Source organism: Fundulus heteroclitus, chromosome 6 (genome assembly GCF_011125445.2).
Source record: "Fundulus heteroclitus isolate FHET01 chromosome 6, MU-UCD_Fhet_4.1, whole genome shotgun sequence".
In the NCBI taxonomy this organism is placed as follows: domain Eukaryota; kingdom Metazoa; phylum Chordata; class Actinopteri; order Cyprinodontiformes; family Fundulidae; genus Fundulus; species Fundulus heteroclitus.
The window spans coordinates 23,740,632-23,763,241 of NC_046366.1; the positions used below are offsets into that span (position 1 = coordinate 23,740,632).

A 22,610-nucleotide genomic window follows, 5' to 3' on the forward strand; every position below is an offset into this window, starting at 1 on the left:
GACATGCCTCTTTCTACCAATACTATATCACATAAAATCCCAATGTCAAGGAATGAGGGACAGCTACAGCTATATCTATTATAAAAGCCAAAAAGTCAAGCATTAAACTATTAAACTATTTTGATACAGTTAATGCAACCTGTGTCTGTGTACGATGATGGAGCTTGAACTGGTGAGCATATAGTCAAAGGAGGCAGCCTTGGCAGTCTGTGTGGAGTTTGCATTTGTCTCTCTGGCCCTAAATCCTAGATTGACGCATGCTATCTTAATCTCCTTACACAGAGACAATCAGAGACCCGGACAGGAAGAGAATGAGAGAGAAAGGCTTAGGACACTCACTGCTTTTCTCCTGTAATATTTCTTTTCTTATTGTTCAGTCTCTTGTGTTGTGATTTTGTTAAAGTCAAACAGGCAGTGTTAGTTTTGATGAATAACAGCACAATGGTAACAGTAATATCAGAAAGTGACAAATGTTAGTAAACACTGTTTTTAGCAAAAACTTTTTTTTACTAACAATTTTTACATTTAGGATATCAATTATAAATTCAATTAGAAATTAAAGAGTCTGCGATTTTTCTGGCCCTCGTGAGGTGATCGTGAGCGCATCCTGCTGTTGAAGCAGAGCTATGAGCGTCTACGAGCTGATTTTCCCCCAACCTTGCACACTTTGCATGTGCAAACATAGGAATTCTTCTTCTTCCTCTCAGACGGAAACATGAGAGTGGAGAGAGAAGCATGCCAGTGGTACGTGGGACATGGAGTCAAACTACGGCGGAGCAACTCGAAGAATTGCCAAGGCAGCGTGTTTTATTTTAGTGAGCCTCATATTTAACAGTGAGCATTGACACTTCCGTCTTTTTCTACTTCTACTGTTCTACATTTGGCTTCCAGATAAAGTCCGACATGCACAATCTCTTTACAGGGCTGAGTCCAGCGTGTGGTTTTTAGACGTACAGTGTGAGCTTGGTAGGTTAATCCTAAAGTTACGCAAACACCGTTAAATCAACATTAATCTTTCCCAATAATGCTGTAATAATACTCATAGAACAATGGCGCAGCTAAACGAAAACCAGGATTAAGTTTAAAACAAGCCGTAGTTATGTTTACTAGGTGGTCGCACTCATAGACATATATAAAGACCCCGCGTTGAATGTTGCGGCGCATAAATTACGGCCACGACTGTCATATATGTATGTTTGTATATATATGAAAAATGTATGAGGCGCTGGTTTGAAAATCAGAATCAAGTTTATTGCCAAATAGGTTTTTTACTTGGTGTTGATGGTGCAGACAACACATTACACTCAGCAGAGCTTCCGACCGCCCCAAGATGGCGGCCTCAAATCTCGACAGTGTCCATAGGCGTTAGCGGACGATGCTGGGTCTACTCTTTATAATGTCTATGGTAGCACTAATGCTATCCGGGAAGCTAATAGTGCTATGCTAACTGACATTCGGTGCTAATTTAAAAAGACTGTTAAGCTCTATTTGGTCGTAATGAGTGGACTGGACAACACAAGCATTAATATCCCATTGGTGTATAAAACCCTTATGAAAATTAAGTTTGGTATGACCGCAAAAACACGCTCAAACCACATATTACCATATAATGGTTTCAAGAAAGCTAGTGGGAGCTAGCCTCTCATCTCGGTCAAACTTTGAAACACATTAAAAAATAAACCATTTTAAACTTTCCCTGCCACATTCTGTAATCTGTAACAAATTATTTTCTCCTGTAAAAGCTGAGGAAAGGTTACAAGCAGCCTTTTTCCATGGCAGTCAGCTAGTTAAGTTCTGATGTTCAACAGCAGGCTATACCTAGCTGCAATTCTGGACGGTGCCCATGTTTGCCGGTCTCTCCAGTGTGGATCCTTTCACAGTTCACGGGAAAGAAAGAAAAGAAGGAGATAAATCAAGCGGGCTTGGTACATAACAGTGTTAGCACCCCCTGCTGTGATGGGCAGTCCCCTGGGGGCATGTAAAAGTCTCACATTTCAGGGACTTTAAAATTACAGTCTGATTTTATCCCACATGGTTGACTGCACACCACTTCCAGCAAAGTTTGTGATCTATAATGACCCCCAAAATTTTGATTCATGCACTCTTTCAATTTAAAATACAATGTCTAATAACATTTTATTTCACAATTTGCTTTCACAACACCAAATACTATGAACTTGGTTTTACTTTATTTTATAGATAACTTAATAAACCCAAACCATGTTTTCAATGTTGCTAATTTCCTTTCTACAGTTTTCACAAATGCATTCATGCCTTGCTCTAGACAAAATGTGTTAATGTCATTAGCAACAGTTACAAATTTAGTGAAAAAAATTAATGAAACCTATTGAAAACAGAATATATACCATTTACATAAAGTATTATTACCCACAGTAGGTCCCAGTGCTAAACTCTATGGATCACCACAGGTTACTTCAACATTATTATTTTTTACAGATGAAACTGATTGAAATAACTTGATCTACTTGATTGATTCTGAACCACAACGGTAACATGCTTACAAGCAAGTCTGCTCCACAGATGCCCCCTCTCACAACTTATATTAAAGCATCTGCTGCTAACCCCAGCACACCTTCAGGGCTTTATTGTTGCCACAATAACCCCCTTCAGAGGGGGACCAATATACAGTTAGACAGGTGGTCATAATGTTATGCATTGTAAGTGTATAAACAATCTGTAAATAACCCTTTGAAAGAAACTTACAACATCAGCCATATTGACAAAAAAGTTGCACAGAATTCTTTTCAAACTGTCATGGCAGGCAATTTGATACCTGTTTAAATCAGCAATAGCAAATCTAAAAGGTTCATGCCAGACTGCCCTATCTGCTCCAAAGTAGTAGGATGCAGAATATGTGGAGCCACTCTCCTTCAGACGGATGATGCAAGGCAGCTGAAGAAACGGGGATCAGGGAAAAGTGGATTGGAGAGCACACATTATGCAAATAAGCACCTTTTAATGACCAAGCAACTGTGTGGCAAAGGAATCATCAGTTTCTGGAATAACACACCAAAGTTAATGAATGGCAGATGAACATTAAGAGTACTGATGTAATGGGATCAAATGATAAAATACACTTTAATGCAAAAAAAAAAAAAAAAAAAAAAATACATGGAGATCTGGGCTCACTTTCAGTTGGTGGGTTATATTAGTCACAATTAGGTTAGTAAACTGTTGCACTGACTTTAAAATGAAAACCATTGAAGATCATCTTGAAACAATTTTAATCCTCCACCACTTATTAGGTATCATTGACTTATATATTGTATTGAGGTATCATACAATATGTCTGCAGAACAGATGTGGTTCAGGTTTTGTGTTGGAATTGGACCGAAGCGCAGACGAGAGCTTGGGAGTCACATATAGCAGATGAAGAGTATTTATTAAAACACAGACTTAAAGGACACAGGTACCAGGGATATGGCAGGGATGAGATCAGAACAGAGTATCACTACGGATGAAGATGGAGGAGCTGACAATGTGTGTGACAAAGTGGGCTGAAGTTATAGAGGAAGAGATGGAGGGAGCAGTAGGTGGATAATTAGGCACAGGTGAACCGAGTGATACAATAAAAGAGGAAAAGAGGAACAATGAACTGCCAGGTGCAGGGGAATAACATAATCTAAGAGGGAATTAGAGAATGGCAAAACATGGGGAACACCTAACTAAACTAATAAGGAAAATATAATAACAGAAGCTAAATAAAACAGGAGCTGAATCTAATAAGCATAAGAATGCCTCAAACGTAACACTGGACAGGAACTAAACTAAAGCAAGGCAAGCATAAAATAAGGATCTAACAGAACTAATAAAATAGTAACGGACATAAGAAAACTAGAAAAAAACTGAATCAAACAGATACCAAATAAAGCTATAAAAATAAATCCTGAACCAAAGTTTAAACTAATAACAGAAACAAGGATCTCAGGCAGTGAAAGGTGAAAAACCCAAAGAGACTTCAGGGATCTACAAGAAACCATCCAACTCCAGAGGATCCTGACAAAGAGCCAAATAGGGAAAGTATGAGGTGTCAAAGTTACGATTCATTGTTGCTTTTGCCAGCCTAAATAAAGGGTCTTGCAAAAGTATTCACCTAATTTGGCATTTTCCACCTTTGTTGCCTCAGAATCTGGAATTAAAATGGATTGTTTGAGAGTTTGCACCGTTTCATTTACAGAACATGCCTACACATTTGAAGATGTATTGTTTTTTTATCGTGAAGCAAACAACAGACAGCATAAAATAACAGAACACTTCAGCGTGTCAGTACTCTGTAAAGCCTCCTTTTTTGGTGATTACAGCAGCAGCTGGGGTTAGATGAGTCTACATGAGCTCGGCAAATTTTTCCACTCAGATTTCAGTCCATTCCTCAAGGCTAAACTGCTCCAGCTTCTTCATGTTGGAAGGTTTTCGCTTGTGAACAGCAATCTTAAAGTCTAACCACAGATTCTCAATTGGATTGAGGACTTTGACTAGGCCATTTCAGCACATTTAAATGTTTTCCTTATCAAACAACTCAAGTGTTGCTTTAGCAGTATGCTCATGGGTCATTGTCCTGCTGGAAGGTGAACCTCCATCCTAATCTCAAATCACAAGCAGACAGGTTCTGCTCTATATTATCCCTGTATTTAGCACCATCCATCTTTCCCTTAACATTGAAAGCACCATGATTCACAGTGGGGATGGTATTCGTGGGGTGATTGGATGTGCTGGGTTTGGTCAGTACATAATTTTTTCGCTAGGTGACCCAAATGTTTCATTTTAGTCTTGTCTGACCAGAGCACCTTGTTCCAAACAATTAGGGAGTTGTCCAAATGCCTTTTGGTAAATTCAAAACATGCCTCATTCTTTTTTTTTTACCGCTAAATAATGTTTTTTTCTGGCCACTCTTTCATAAAGCCCAGCGCTATGGAGTGTACAGCTTAGTGCGGTCCAATGGCCAGATACCCCAGTCTCTGCTGTGGAGCTCTGCAGCTCCTTCAGGGTTACCTTTGGTCTCTGTGATGCCACTCTGATTAATGCCCTTCCTACCCAGTCTGTGATTTCTGGTGGGCAGCCTTCTCTTGGCTGTGTGCTGTCCATTTGAAGATAGTGGATATAATGCCGCTGCAGGGGGAACATCAAAGTTTTGGATTTTTTTAACCCTACCCTGACTTTTTCCTCACAACAACTTTGTCCTTGACTTGTCTGGAGAGTTCCTTGGTCTTTATGGTGTGATGATTCTTGCTTAGTGGTGTTGCAACCTCTGGTGCCTTTTAGAAGAGTTGTGTTGATACTGACAGATCATGTGACACTTTGATTGCTCACAGGAGGATGAGGTGTTTCACTTATTATGTGACGTTTGAAGGTAATAGGGTGTTTTCACTGACGTCACTGGCCAACTTCCGGTCCGCCATATTGGGTGGCACACTTCCTTATCTCTAGTTGTCTTACACGTATTATCGTATTGCGAATGGATAAGTACGCCAGCACGCTAGAGCGACCAGATAAGGACGTATATCTGAGGAAATGTTCCGTGATCGACCATATGGACCCCTATGCCCTCCACGGTGCCTTGTTTAGCCGTAATCCAGATGCATTACCTGGTGTTCAGTGAAAACCCTCTGCACACTCTTGAGGAAATGAGAGCTTACAAGGGTCTAGAGGCTCACAACCAGTTCACATCTGGTTATGTACATCAAGGAAATCGCCATCATACGTGGACGGGTGAGTTTTAATAAGATGGTAAAAATGTAAACAATCCGACGCAAATGTGTCGCATGCTTCTGCGGTGGCTGGCGGCCGGCGGCGGGCGGTGCGCCTTCGCGCACCGCCCGCCGCAGGGCGGACGGGCTCTGGGCCGATCGACGCCGCTCGCGGCTTTAATTATTTAAGCAGAACAATGACCAGTGCAAAATTAAGTTGTATTTACCGTATTGGCGCTGGTAGTAGCTGCAGATCATAAAGCCAGCAAACAGTGGGAACACAGCAACTCGTTCAAAGGTAAGCTGCGCTCAGACGGGCTCTGGCGCATGCTAACCGTTAGCGCTAACAACCACTCGCGCATGTAATGTACTTTTAACTAGCTGCTATGTGTTTCAAACGTTTAGAACACACTCTCATTGACATCGGGATACTGTGGAAAGTTATGTTCGGTCGACTTGCAGCCGCGATCCAAGCGAGCCGACGATCTCTTTGTTATCTCTGTAACTCGTTCAAAGGTAAGCTGTGCGCAGACGGGTTAGCACATGCTAACCGTTAGCGCTAACAACCACTCGCGCATGTAATGTACTTTTAACTAGCTGCTATGTGTTTCAAACGTTTAGAACACACTCTCATTGACATCGGGATACTGTGAAAAGTTATGTTCGGTCGACTTACAACCGCGATCCAAGCGAGCCGACGACTCTTTGTTATCACTAACAGTTGTTCTCCGTGGTTGCGCCTCCAGGCAGGAAAGCGGTGGAAAATTAATCTGTTTCTATGTTTTTCCCATGGCGATCATGTGTTGCGCTGTTACAGCCCACAATACAGCAACGGTTTACCATGGTTGAAATCAAGTTAAGGTGAAATTAATCAAATTAAAACACGGCTGAGAGAGGGAGTACAGTATGCGGTAGTAATAGGCAGTAGAGGCGGCGGAGGCAGTCAACATGACAGCCGCGGAAAGTAATAAGTCATAACGCCCAAGCCCTATTATTAATATATTCTTCTTATATGTTTTAAATACTTAACAGTTAATTACCTGTGACAAAGTGAGCACCGCAGACTCTGGCGTATTCCAGCTTAACACCGTCCAAATCGGACCTGGATATCCGTGTCAGCCATAGGTGACGGCGTTGTTCAGACAGCTGTTTTTTTTTTCACACTGATTCACTATTACGGCTGGTAGGCGATAGAAAGAGCATTGATCTCCACCTCCACGGGCTGTGCAACCAACCATTAAACACGTTTTCCCCATTGTTCACTTCCAATACTGCCTAAGGCGTCATACAATGCAGGTCAACGGTGCGAAACGACTGCCACCCAATATGGCGGACGCGCTGAGTAGTCACGTGAGCGTGACGTCAGCTGAAAACACCCTATTGCTTGCACAAGACCTTTTTATGGACTTCTTAGCATAGATGGTGAATACACATGATCGTTTTCTGTTAATTTGCTCTTTATTATGAATATTTTTCTAATTTGACTTCACCAATTTAGACTGTCTTGTACAGATCCATCAATAAAATAAGATGAAAAAACATTTCAATTACAGATTTGAATGTAACAAAGTAGGTAAAAAGCTAAGGGGGTGAATACTTTTGCAAGGCACTGTACTTGATGCTTTGTGATTTTTGTTAGATTTTCAATTTTTTCTCTACACCCTTAGAAAAAGGATAGCTGATGATGGAGAAGATGATTTGTACTTCTTTTAGCTGAGGTAAGATACTAAAATAAGACGATTTTAATTTGCATAGGCAGTGCCAAAAATTTAATACAATACAAGCATTGAATGAATGTTTGTGTGATGGTGTCATGTGATGAGACTTTTATATTAGCCGCAAGATGCACGGAAAGATTCCATGCTATATAAGGTTGCCTAAGCATTTAATTGGTTTACATTAAAGTTTAGACTGTCTCAAATGGAAAAATATTTGATTAAGCTGTGCAGCAATAGCCATTTGCGGGTCACACGACATGATTTGAAAGCTTGAATGGACATAAACCATTTAACAAACCACCATTCTATCTTACATGCAATATTTAGGAGATGTGTCTATGATTGCACATCCTACAATATAAGGCAAGCAGATTTCTGTTGCACAGTGGATGGTTCTGCAGTCATTTTCAAATGAGTCGCATTACAAATGTGAACTTTCTACAAAGAAACTGGACTGAGACCAGACAAAACCACATATCTGCTTTGGGGATGTGAAACTATTTAATAAAGCTTGTCATTTTTCTTAACCTGGTAAGCCAGATTGATAATGTGTAGTACTCTCGGTTTAGTTCTTCACATCATCAAGCTGGGTCTGCTCGCATCGAATCCATTCGGAAAAAAAGAGGGACATTCAGCAGAACCTTCCAAGCTAATTGGGCGAAGCAAAACCAAATGCCCGCCTACCTAAGTTTGGGTTTAGCCGATCACTGTATCACTGATAGTAAAACTGAACACAGTGCTTCTTACTGTTCTTCTTTCAAAGATGAAATCATGGATTCAGACAAAACAGATGTGATAGCAGAAGCTACAGGTGCATGTTCTTTAAACCATAGTACTGCAATGTGATTGGTCAACTCGTGTTGGGTCGCTTTTTAACCTGTTGAAGCAGGAGTGGGATAAGACGGATTCTCGTGTGTTTGCGAACACACAAATATTGTGACAATTCAGCTTGCAGTCAAGGTTACTTTTTACTTCCTATGAATCAAAATGAGACGAAGAGAGCAGCCCTGTAAGACATGCATTGCTGAAAATTGCAAACAATAACCCAAATGTACAGATTCTAGATGAGTGAAAACAACAAATGATAGGTGTTAACTTCTAACTGTAGAGATGCAAATCCAGCCGCTTATGTCCTACATACACACATTGTAAGGTGTAATTTGTTAATGTATTCAATCCTTTAATTAAGCAAAAGTGCTAAATAGGTATAGCTTTTGCTATTGTTATCACCAGTTTATATAGGAATGTGAACAAATTTAGAACTAAAAGGTACATATTCATGTTATTTGACGTTTTTTAAATGTGTACGCCAGTATCTCGCTCTGGTTGCATACAATATTTTTCAGAAAGATTATCATGTCTTGCTGGCGTAGTATTTGTTATTTTTGTCTTTTAAGGTTTGCTTTTGCTCAATTTGTTTGTAAACATATCCTTTGCTGTGCATATTTACTACTACAACATTATGGGACCGGGGTTACGCCACTGTTCATGCTTGATGCTGTTTCCTTGTTTGCGTTTGGTAAGAGCTGTAATTTTCTTTGATTTTGTGGAAGTAGGCTCAGGGGAGGACTCACTGGAACTTCAAATAGGAGTAGGTCGAGTTGGTCGGGACTTATTCAGTAGCTGCGTCAATGAAGACCATCTGGCTTTCTAATAATCAGTAATCTGCGGTACTGCGGGTAGATCGCGCTACATCACAGCTCATCCCGCCCGTTACTGGCGTTCTATGTAGGCTCAAAAAAAGACTATCAAATCATTATCTGGATAGGTGTTTGGAGTGTATAGCCTTATTTTTTCATAACCAACTGGATTTTGGTCTTTTCGGTATAGCCATCTAACATGGCTATATACCTTTAATGCGAACAACAAGTCAAAACTGATAAGGAAGGCAAATGATTATAAAGAAGTATATAAAATCAGAAGATTAACTAGAGGACAGGATGTTAAGATTAGGTGTGGAATAAGAATTTATTTAAGCATTTTTCTTTCCAGCACAGGCTTGGCTGTGTCTCAACAATGCATTTAATCATCTGATAATCTAAGATGCAGTAAGAGTGGACCAAGGTTCACTTTCTAAAGCTGCAAATTTAAAATTGTCATTTAACCTAAAGAGTAAATGACAACACAATATATTGTTTCCTACTCTTTTAATGTGCTGACATCGCATTCTAAATGTATGTCTTTTTTAATACTGTGAAATTTGGTCAGGAAAGACATGCTCGCTTCTATTATCTCTAATGTAGAAATAACCCTTGTGCTTGCATTTCTTAAAGACCTATTCTATGTTTTAGTTTGTCCTCTTAAGAAGTCGCAGTGCTACAGGTCAGCCAGTTGGCTCTTGGTCACTTGATACCCTGATTATTTCAATTTAGGGACAGCTTTCATCTTTCAAGTGAGAGGCTTCTTTCCTAATGCATTTCTCTGACGTGCCAAAACAGCTGTGTAAACAGTTTTGGAAATAAAAGAGTCACCTTCACATTGATAATGATGGACACCAGCTTTACTTGCTCACGTCATCCTTGTCTTCCGCCTTTCTTTGCCCATGCCTTGAGCCACATAATCATGATAATAGGTGTGGCTTTTCAGCATGAACAGATACAGAAGGGTTGGAGTTCAGTACAAAAAAAAAAAACTTACAAGAGCCCAAATACATTTCTGTGCATAAAAAAATAAAGAACAACACATGATGTTCAGTAACTGAAAGATAATAGGAATGATTTTCCACTTCTGTGATGGACTGGCAACCTGTACAGGGTGTAACCTGCCTCTCGCCCAATTACCGCTCGAGATTCGCCCCTACCCTAAAATTTTTATTATTCAGTCCATCTTATACAGATTTACTCAGGCAGTGTTGAATTGTTTTCTTCTGAGCCATTCAGAGGTAGACTTGCTGCTGTGCTACAGGTCAACATTCCTAATCCAAATGCGCTTAAGATTAAGGTCATAGACTGATGGCCGGGCATTCCTGAATGGGAAGTGAAACGTCTTCTGATTCAGAATAGAAGTCCAGTTGCTTCTTTTTTAACCTTTTTTGGATTGGTCATGACCTGGATGACTGAGAATCTTTACCAATGTAATACGGTCTTGCTCATATGCAGCTGTTCAAAAAGAGACTTGGGAAATTTCCGGAAAAATGGCTTACTCTACCTTTAACAGAGAAACCGCTGGAGAGCAAAGAGAACCAGGAATAATATATACAGATGCAGGGTGAAGAGATGTTTGGCAAACAAAAATAGTTAATCAGGAGAAATGATAAACAACCGTGGCCGAGTGAAGGGAGAGAAATCAGGTAGAATGAGAAACAGCTGCATCTAATGAAACAGATAAACTGAGAAGAGGAGTGCAACAAACGAATGCATGGATCTATCCAACAAGGAGTTAAATAAAATGTACACAAAATGAAGTACAAAATCCACTAATTAATCCACAAAATAACAATATAAACAAACACCCAAGGATATTAACAAACGAAAGCACAATCTGGGAAACGTGAAGAACCAGTCAAAATACATATTGGAAAAAAACAATCAAAGCACATGGCGATCGTGACAGTAATGAATTTATACAGTAAAATTCAATAAATTAGAAAATGTGTTCCAATAAGGATCATTTGTCAGATTAAAGTACATGATATATCATGTTTTTGTTGTGATCTTCAGGTGTGTGTGTGTTTTGATTTTTTTCTTTATGTATTTTGACTGATTATTTAAGTTCCCCTGATTGTGCTTTCTTGTGGTATGGATAGTGGATTTTGTTCTTAGTTAATTCATTGCTGATTACATTGTTGATTCTTTGTTGTTCTTTTGGTATTATATTCTGTTAGATTTCTCTCCTGTGTACCCTGCTCTCCGCCCCTGCTAATAATTCTTCTCTCCTTCAGTTCCCTCAGCCTTTTATTTGTCTCAGCTTCTGCTCACGCTCGTGTGATTGCTCACACCTGCTCCCCATGCTTTGTCTCTTCCTTCTTCCCTGTATATATAGCTTCTGTTTTTCCCTCTCATTTGTTGGTTTCTCCTGTTGTGCTGCCTTCAGTTCATTATCCTGCTCCTTTGCCATCTGCCTCATGTTCCTGTCTGTCAGTCTGTTCCATGTTTGGTTACTACAAGTGTTCCAAGGTTCTTTGATTTGCATTATTTTATCTTCTACTCACCATGCAGCTCATGAGTTCTTGTCTGCAGTTTGGTCGAGTTTCAGTGGTGTAGGCAATGGCCATTTTTACTAGTGGCATGCATAAAAATATCAAAATTAACAGCGATGAAAGTTTTAAAACGTCAGTTTGTGTGAAAATGTATATAATAATGTGTTTCAGCTTGTGAATGGAGTTACTGAAATACATGAACTTTTATGAACTTACTGAATATAACTATATGTTCCTACTTATATTTTTGGTAGCTGTTCTTACTTTTTGTCAAAGGAATTGTATTTAAAAATAATAATCAAAATTATTTTCCCATTGCCGTCATGTTTAACAAGCAATAAGTTAAAGTTAATATTTTATAACAAAAAATAATGATGTGAAGAACTAAAGTCTCTTTTTAGATGGAATATGGGATGACGTCACACATCATCCCTCTCTGTTGTTCTCCAGTATCTTGTTTACAAAGCCGGGCCGGCTTGATCAGGGGTCCGTTCTTCGTACGTTGCTTAAAACATCCAAGATCAAATGAGACATCCAAGATGATTTCATCCGGCTAATTCTGATCCGGCTAATTGGGTTCTTCGAACACACCTGTTGTTTACGATTAGTATGGCTGGATTGAGTTATCTGAGACAACTGCGCGTTCATGCGTTTGTTTAAAAGGGGAAATGTATCGATAGTAGAAAGATTGATCAGCAACGCTGCTATTGGCTGTTCAGCATGGCCAAAGAACGCCCACAGTTTTTTCCCAGCAGAACAAAAGCTTTTAATGGAAGGTTATGCCGAATTTGAGTCATTAATTAAAACACCTAAAAATCTGTTAAAGCCAGGAGAGAGGGCTGGCAAAAAGCAGCAGACAAATTAATGTGTAAATACTGTCCATGGTAGATGTTTATATCACTTTCTACAGTATTAATTTTTGCATTTTAATAATTTGATATTAACTTTGTTCTTTTATGTCAGAGCCTCCACGGGACCCACTAGTACATTGGGGACAAGTAAAAGTGAAATACAAGAATATTCTACAAAATGGTAGCCTTTAATTATTATACTGTATTTCAAAAAGGCACTTGTTATGTCAAGAGATCCAAATTTCAGTGTCATTCCTTAGATACGGGAAGTAAAGGACACGTGCAAACTGGGAATTTTAACAAAAAAAAAACAATCTTTATCCATAAAAAATTAAAATCTTCCTTTTCCAAGTCATCCACAGTTTACACGGTAAAACTGTATTGCTCCGTGTCTAGATAATCCATTCATAGTTTTTTTAATACAATATACGGCTCGACAGGAAGCAAGCCTTTCAAAGTAAACTAAACTTCACAATAAAATGGCCCGAACAAATCTTCTTACTGATGAGGATAAAAATAAAAAGCAAACCACCATACAAATAACTTAAAATTTTAGATTTATGGCTCCAATACCACTTTTTCCTCTTTAAAAGCCACTGTTAAATGATGTGTTTGTCTGTTTATAACAGCCACCAAGAAAAATCTCTACACTGTCGCGCTGCTCTAAAGGATCCTGTCTATTGCGCAATACGCGATTAATTCGAGAAAAAAACCTGCAAATTATTCTTGCACCTTCCGCAACAGGTTGCAGTCGTAAAAATGGACATGGCTACGGCAGACTTCCCTATCTCCTCCGCTTATACAGCCGTGATCTAATCTTGTTTACATGAAATAAGCCTGCTCTGGAGCAGGTTTAAGCTGGCGCACATGTTGCTATGACAACAAGTGCAGGAAGTCTTTCGAAGAACCAAACGATCCAAGATCATGCCAAATCGTCAACAATGAAATCCTGCTAACTGAGTTAGCGACGTACGAAGAACGGACCCCAGGTCTGAAATGTGCATGTAGTGATGGACTCAGACCTGAACCAAAGACATCTAAAGACAATTAAAAAGATGGCCTTCTATCACCTGAGGAACATTTCCAAAATGAAAGGACTAATGTCTCAACAGGATCTGGAAAAACTAACCCATGTGTTTATCTTTAGTAGAATTGATTACTGCAACAGTGTTTTTACAGGTCTGCCTAAAAAATCGATCAGAAAGCTGCAGCTGATCCAGAACGCTGCTGCCCGCATCCTCACTAAGACTAAGTAGAGCACATCACCCCAAAAGTCCTTACACTGGCTCCCTGTATCTCAGAGAATAGACTTTAAAATCCTCCTGTTAGTCAATAAATCACTGAATGACTTAGCACCTACATACATCACAGACTTGTTATCAGTGTATCAATCCTCCAGACCACTCAGGTCTTCTGGCTCAAGTCTACTCTGCATACCCAGAACCAAACATGGAGACGTAGCATTTAGTTCTTATGCTCCATTGATCTGGAACAAACTCCCAGAAGAGTGTTAAAGTGCTGAAACCCTGAGTTCAAGGTTAAAAACTTTATTTGTTTATAGTTGCCTTTGAATGTTAATGTTCTATTTTAACTTCATTAGATCAAGTTTGTAGTCCAAATTATCTTGACTTGCTGCTATTATTCCACCGTAATATACTTGGCTGTGTGTGTTTTCTTTTAATATGTTCTGTTCATGTCTAGCACTTTGAATTGTCTTGTTACTGAAATGGGATATACAAATAAACTTGTTTTGCCTCATTTAAAATCCTAGAAATAAAATAGGAACTAATAACTATTTATTATGACCACATAGAAATGATGGGATTTCAACACTATAAACCAAAGTAAGACGTGTTTAATTCAGAGGGGCTGTTTTGTACTGTTGGCTGGGTGACATTGGCCTGCAGGAGAGCCGAGTGCTGTGCGAACAGATGTCCACACCAGGCATGGATAAACACAAATCCATGAATGAGCATATTTTGTTGCGGGGGATTTTTCTCACTGTTTCCCTCTGCATCCGTTCTGATTATATTAAATCATCTTTTTTGATATAATTTTATATTGTAGCTTTCATTTTTCCCCTTGTTAATTTGTTTTCTATTTACCAGCTCTATAACAGGTTTTTAAGATATATGTAGTTGGGATTTTATGTAGATCAAATCAAAGAGGTTATGCAGCTTTTCCTTAATTAAGAATAGAAATCTTTAACAAAGGTTTTTTTCTTTTTAACCTTTTTAACTTTTGTGCATCTAATTTTGTGTCATGTTAATTATTACAGATACAAAAATGTTATTTATGTAACCTAGTACAACTGACTTTTCTTTTTTGTCTATTATTTATGTATTTACTTATTGATGACACAACACTCGATAATGTGCTTTCAGGTACAAGTCATATTAAATATATAATTAGTTATTTAAAAATAAACTTTTACTTATGTCTAAAAAATATTTTTTCTTATGAGTGGTTTCTAAATCAGTCTGGGTCATTTTGCGAATGGGATTCTGTTTTTTCCAGATTCAGATTTTAAAAAAGTAGCTTTTTCTTCAATTAGAACTGCTTTACCAATCTGTGAAAATCTGACAGCGTATCATAATCTGTGCAAGTTTATAATTGTTTCATTGATATACACTATTTGGATAAAATACTTAAATATTTGTTGAAAGAAAATAATGTTTAAGGCTGTGTACTAATGAATAGAAAAAAGCTTTTAAACTCCATAAAATTAAAATACCAGACACTGTACATTTAAGTTATACATTATGTTGGACTATATATTATATTTATATATTACTTTTTTTGTGCTTGTTACGTCTGTGACAGCTGATCCCTTCACAGTATTACAGGTGTGTCACCATTTTATCAATAACAGCTTTGAACTGAGCCCCTGACTACTTCAAAATCTCTGGTTTTATTGTAATGTTTTCCTTTTTATTTCTATTTACATCTAATTTCTGCTTTACATCAGAGTAAGACTGCACCACAAAATAAGAAACCATCCAGAAAAAGGATGTTTCTGCAGGGTCTTAGAGCAGCCTTATGGAAGCCCCAAGAAAGCTCCCTGATGGCATGCACCAAGCGATGGTTGGATCATCGTGGATTATTAATATGATGGTTGCATATTGTATGCAATAGTCTATAGTGTAGTAGCGGCAGTGGTAGCTAAGTGGTGCATGATGTGTTGGCGGGCTTGGTTATCAGAAAATTTGAATGACCAAGGGTACAATTTTGCCACATCAAAACCTGTCAGGTTTTTTTTAGCTCTTTTAAATAAAGATTATCAGAACAAAAGGCCTAATTAATATATAGAGAAGACTTATTTTTGCTTTGTACACTTCGTAGTTGACACAGTTAATTTATTGAAAGGGCAACAGCTTTAATCTGTTAATAAACAAAAGTATGCCAACATGAAAGAACACACCGCTGTGTTAAAATGCACCATAGTGAGTTTTCTGTCTGCAACTCAAGAGGTGATTTGGGGCTATGGGATACGAGTGAATATCTTGAGTGCACACTGGCGGCGGTGCCATTCCCCCAGGCTATGACAGAGAGGGCATTAATTACCATGTCTTTGAGGGGACAATCTAATCTCTGGGACACATGGCACATCAACTCGAGCATCCCGGCAGGGAATCTGTGGCAACACTTGCTGGAAATTAAAGGCAAGCAGTTTCAGGATAAATTGAGCTGAGTATGTTAAAGTGATTCAAGGACACTTTAAGTCAGAAGCCTATCAGAGAAGCATTCAATCAGTCTAAAACATTTTGTAAAGATTAATTGAGTTTAAACGCCACAGGGGTTGATTTTTCACTCTTTTTTTCAAAACAAATACAGATCATTATAAATGCCAACTTTTTGACACTCACTGCATGTTTACAGACACAAATGTACAATGGTTGCTGCTTTTACCTCACAGCAAGAAGGGCCTATTAAGGTTGAAATCTCAGCACGTTCTCATAATGCCTGTTTGTTTTCTGGAGCCTTCCTAAAGTCCCAGAAAAATTTACCTGTCTTGCAATATTCAGGTAACCTGTCCAGGGTGGACAAACTGCAGCCCTTGTTCTGGTTTACCACTGACTATAGGAACCAGTCCCAAGTAGCTGTGCACTCACCAAACTCCAAACTGGAACAGAGTACAGTATTACATGTCTGAACTCCCACATGCTAACATTACTTGTCACACATTTTTGTTGAATTTGAGTTAAAAAATGATTTTGACCTGAAACTTGCCTTGAGCACATGGATCTGTGACATCAGTGTCTTCTGGAGTTATCCTGAAGATTTTTTAGTTTGGTGCTGACAGATTTTTTTCTTCTTCAAAAAGTTTGGAATTTCTGTTTTTTTTTTTTTGTTTTTTTTTTTTTGTTTTCATCTCATTTGTGTTCTGTTGAATTTGGTTTTCTTTGTTTTTAATTTTATTTTTAACATCCCAGATTCATTTCTGGCACACCTGCACTTCTTCCCTTATCATTGTGAACCGATACTTTATAGTTTACTTGTGTGCTGCCTTGCTTGTATAAACAGGTGCATTCAGCGTAATTGTCTTAAATAAATTACACATGAGGAGTTGGGTTGGCGATAGATCAAAACTTCAATTCACTTTGATGCAGCTTACAAAGCAGTATTGACTCAGTCATTGCTTTGACACAAAGTAAATTGACTTAATAGTGACATTTTAGTGTAATGCAGAGATACGTTTGTAACAGTCTAATGTGTTTTAGTGACAGTGCATTTCATTTCTTCAAAGCCTTTCATTTAACCCAATATGTTCCACTTAACGTTGTCATAATGTTCCCTTTTTGTGTAGGGAGAGCGTCACGACTCGGATATCGTTGAGGAAAGAAACGCCCAGGTGCAGCTGGAAAAGGCCAAGGTATAGTCATGCTGTTGCATCATTATTTTTGATCCTGCCTTGCAGACTCATTTGCAGAAAAACGGTTCCCCGAAGAGATAATTACAGCGCAGAAATGTATATTGAATGCTAATAAGTCCTGATAGAGTTCAATACACCTTCAACTGAGGGATTTTGAACAATTGTGCCATGTAGTGCCCTCTATACTTACTGACATGGAATACATTTTACTTATTTTTTAATAGTGTCCTGTCTGGCAATGTGGCAATAAGAATTGTTGTCTTAATGCCAGAAAGAGCCCAACAGATTTTACTTTCACAAGTGGAGCATTATCGCTTTCGCCATAGTACTCTGCTTGATTTATATATGTAAATAGTTTTATTATGAATTATGTAGGGAATAATTCATGTTATGTGGACACTACATTGAAAAAGTAGAAGAGGAGAGAAAATGAGAGGAGAAAAAAAGGAGAAGAGGTGAAAGAAAGAGGAGACAGAAGAGAGAGATTGACAAAACTTCATCAGTCTGTTTCATCACCTGCAAGGAAATATGTAAAAAATGACAGCACAACCAACTGATATAGAACTACAGATACAATACAGCAACACCTTAATACCATCATTGAAGTATATACAGTATTAATCAATATGAAATGTATAAGGTGGTAGCTGTAGATAAGAATTGTTGAGTATGTAAGTAACCGGATCCAAGCACCTGTGGGTGTTTGTGAGAATGCTTGTGTGTGTGTAAGGTTCATCCATGGGTTAAATGCTAAATAGTGGTTGTGAAGAGCCAACCCCCCCCCCCCCCCCCCCCAGAGCACTGAGGCAGGCGCCAGGAGACCCAAAACCCCAGATGCCCAAAGGAATCCCCAAAGTAAAGGTGCCCAAGAGGGGCCAACACCAGAAGTGTTGTTTAAGTTTAAATGAAAACAATACACGGATTGAGAAAAGTGCTGTTCCGCTTTTTCTATTAGAAAGTTAGGGATGTTATGATATAAATATAAGGTTTGTCCCCAATAATAAAGATGAGTAAGAATCAATTTCTAACTGTGAGGAAAAAGTAAAAAACAAGACTTTGCTTATTTTAAATAGTTAATCAACACTGATTCTACATATTGTAATCATCTGTGAATTATCAGCTATCAGTCCATTTGGCCCCTTCCTAGATTAGTCCTGTGTGTCCAGTTCTTTTATACAGAGGACCAGTGTTTGAATCCCAGTTGTGCCAGAAAGAGAATCCATGGTATAAACTGCAAAGCCTTGTGGTGACCTTTGTAGGCGACCCCTCAATAAAGGAGCAGGTGAAAAGGACTGATCATATTTGTCCATTATCTTCACAACATCAAGTATGATATTAATTTCTTGGAAACATATTAAATGATTTTATTGAATAGACACCGGGTTCTAACTTTTCAAATAATCCTCTGACAATATATCTGATTAAACTATTATAATATTGGAACTTGATTATCACAGTCTCTGAAGATTCTTATGTAAAAAACTGAACATGCTAGACTGTTACAGAAATGTCACAGCTGACTTTAAGGTGGGCCTGTCTTTGCCTGTTAAGCAGCCCCTGCTGATTCGTCCTGTTGAATATTAAAATAGATCATCCCCTACAGATTTAATGTGCTCCCCCTGGTGCTGCGTAATTAACATAGAAAACTTCCTCGGCTTGTAACCCTGCTGGCCCTAAAGCCTCATCTTTCCAAAGTGGAGTAATTAGCAGCTTGATACTTATGCCACTGACATTTGACTCTTATAGGATTACATCAGCAACAGGTCTTTCAGTCATGTAAGAGCCTACACTGGCTACCCTGCAGCAAAGACAAAGATACAAAACGCTTTTATTCACAGAAGACATTCTGATTTGTCACAGTGGGACCATATAACAAATAATACTAACAACCTCAGCCAGGGCTCTGCTGTCTTAGTAATGCATGAAGTAGATAAATCAAATCTAGCCTTCATTTGTTTTGTCAAACCGACACTCAAGGCACTGTATGTCTTCCACATTTGAAATTCTCTGAACAAAGGCTCCACAATGTCTCCTTGTGCTGATTTTAAAGGAGTTTTATTTGTGACACCTGTTTTGTGTCCGCAGTACAAGCCTGTGGCATTCGCCGTACGTTGCAACTTCTCTTACACGCCGGCTGACGACGACAACGTCCCTGTACCAGGACAAGCTGTCACCTTTGAGGCCAAAGACTTCCTGCATGTCAAAGAGGTGTGTATTAATAAAAAAAGACTGTAAAAATTAGAATATAAATCTGCCTATTTTAGCTATTAATAAAAAAAAAAACGCTTCATAAACAGGTGCCTCTCTAAAAATGACAACATAAATCTGCCTTTTTAAGCTAAATAGCTAAATTTCATGCTAAAGGAGCTCGGTAGCGCAACATTTCTGTATTGAAAATTATTTTCTTACTATTTTTTTTGATGCGCAAACTTTCTAGTGAACCAAAATTTGGGTTCCCATTAGCTATAGGCCACTATTGAAAACCTTTACAGGAATAAACACTTGAAACATACCAATCAGTTTTTTTAATGACTGTAAAAATATATGCTTTAACTTTTTTAAATTAATTACTGAAAGAAACTAACTTTTCAATGACATTTAATGTTATCAAGACACAGGTGCATATTATTGTTGTTCTTAGTAAGACTTTGGCTTAAACTCTAAAGCTAAATCCCATAATGTACGTGTGTGTAAGATATAACAATTTAAAAAATAAACTGTCGATATTGTGCAGTAATTGAACCTGCTAAGTTTTGTTATATTTAGATGGAGAAAATTTCTTACTTCCTTTGTAATTGGCAGAAATTTAACAATGAGTGGTGGATTGGACGGCCGGTGAAGGAGGATGGCGTGGTGGGCTTCGTGCCAAGTCCGGTCAACCTGGAAACCATTCTTATCAGAAGAGAAGTCCAAGCCCGGAAAGCTGCCAAGGCCTTGGCCAGGTATGTACACAATGCTGCTTGATTAAACAGCTTCCATTTTATATGTGATGAACCCAACAGTTAACAGATTAGATCTTCAGATATACTAAACAAAAAACTAAATCAATACTAGTGCCAAGCAAGTTTTCTGACACCTAAGCAAGTGTCAGAAAAAAAAAAAAAAACTTCAGAGTTTACTAATGTATTTGAGAATCGACAGCACCTCGAGAATCAAGAATCTTTATTGTTATTATGTTACCATAATAACATTTTTGTTGAGTCAGACAGTATCCTAAGCCCAGTAAGTCAGACCAACTTTACAACTGATGCTAGTTTCTCAGCCTTTTTGAATTCACAATCAGGATCCACCAGGAAGAGTTGTCAGGGATGAAATTATTAAACTCATCCTGGAATAATTCATTTAAGGTGGGCATGTGCTTCTTCTGAGGAATCTGCAGCTTAAAAGATGCTTAACCCATTAAAATGCAATGTTTATATTTCTAGCACCCTTTTAACAAACTGAATCTAACTCAGTTTGTAACATTTAAAACAGGGCAATGTATTTCTAACATTGATAAATAAAAGGAAACTCCTGTCATTGTAATTTTATATATTTTTATTTTACACTCTCTGTAGACTTTGATTTTTAGCTTAATTACTCTCTCTAAATTTCCCTTAGAGTGTGTGTGTGTGTCCATGTTTCCTTGTCCTGTGTGTCTCTAAGTTGCCCTGCGATTGACTGGCAACCTGTCCAAGGTGTACCCCGCCTCTCGGCCAATGACCGCTGGAGTTAGGCACCAGATCCCCTTTTTGTTGTTCATGGCTTAAATAGCAATATAGAAAATTCTAGTACGTTAAATGACTTTGGGGGTGTATAACTGTATTTGCATGAGTGCAGGTGTGTATCTTAGATACAACTGTACATGTAAATAAATCAACAGTTAATATTTCAGATTAAAACAGTCTAAGATTGGTCTACAAAGGGATTGAGATCACTGTACTGGCATCATGTGTGAATACTTAAAAAGTCACAAAGAACCAATCTTTTACAGCACAAACGCCGCCTGATCATGATTTATGCGTGAAATTAGATCAAACCTTTGTGTGTTGATTTAGAACTTCTTTCTTGTTTCAGCAAAGCGGCATCCCAAGCAACTCAAGATATGAACTCAAAGAAATACACTCCTCCTTCACAAGGTCAGTTTGTATATTGAATAGGATCAAAAGCACACAGGTATGATCTATCCAATGACAATTATGTTGTGGTTCTTTTTCATGTGTGAGCAGCCAATCAGCAGGTGAAAAAGAAACCGGTAAGTGGCAAAGCCAAACTGTGTCTTTGATGTGTATATATTATGTTTACTTTTTACAAAATGTGCACATGATTTGCTAGCACTTAACACTTTGGCATGCTAGAAAGCATTTCTTCACTTAAGACTGAGGATGCAGTACTCTCAGGGTTGGATTAAGGAGGATTGGGGCCTCTGGACCAGCACCACAAATTTTGTTGACACACGTAAATGACATTACATTGATAGTTAGGCACACGTCAGGTTTCAGGGTTTTAGGCACAGTCCACATAATAATTGTATTTGACCTTTCTAAAAGGTTCCTTTTAAACACATATCCCTTTCTATAAATGTCTCAATCCATGTAGAAATTTTGCTGTTTTTACTTTTGCTTATGGTCAGTTTGCAAAATATACATTGATTCAACAACAACAAGAAATCAATCTTTATCACCAGCTAGTATGCTTTTCAAACAGCTCGGTTCAGGGTTTACACTCATTACATTGGTGTTGACTGAACAACAAGAATAGCCAATATTAAATATGCAAACATATTTGCTCCTCATCATGCAGCAAACCCAAAGCCCAAATAAAGAATTTTTATTAGACTGGGTGGTTCCTGTTTTTCTTTATAGAAAATATAACTATCGGATAAAGCAAACAATGAATGTGGAAACAATATTGGAGTTCTTGTTTTTACAGCCTTTGTCAAAAAACAAGCAAAAATTAAAAAACTAAAATCAATCTGATGAGTTTAATTAATAGAGCGTGCAAAAAATGCCCTTTGGGAATAAGAAGACTAAATAGGTGTTTCTTCCCCCTATACAATTCCTTTGTGTCTACAGGGAGAACAGGTGGCCATGTATGATGTAGTGCCTACTATGCGACCTGTGGTTCTAATGGGACCATCACTAAAGGGCTTAGAGGTGAGTTTTCTTTAATCTTTGATATAATTAAATTAGTTTTTGTTTTTTTAGCTTAAGAAAGACAAACAGATTAATTTCATATCAGATCACAGGGTAAAATAAATCCAATTTATTCCAAAAACATTTTATCATATAGTCAGATTTAGATCATAATATATAAAAATATAAAAGGAATTCGAAATAATACTTT

The 22,610-nt window shown here is 38.1% G+C and overlaps 1 protein-coding gene across 1 annotated transcript in view; it reads left to right on the forward strand.

The window, feature by feature from the left end:
* LOC105920248 (voltage-dependent L-type calcium channel subunit beta-4) overlaps nt 1–22,610 on the forward strand; it is a 32,812-nt gene that overhangs the window by 3,018 nt on the left and 7,184 nt on the right. The window contains 6 exon segments of the mRNA XM_036138374.1: nt 17,220–17,285; nt 19,371–19,493; nt 20,088–20,227; nt 21,342–21,403; nt 21,494–21,519; nt 22,340–22,420. Coding sequence (XP_035994267.1) covers nt 17,220–17,285; nt 19,371–19,493; nt 20,088–20,227; nt 21,342–21,403; nt 21,494–21,519; nt 22,340–22,420 — 498 coding nt within the window.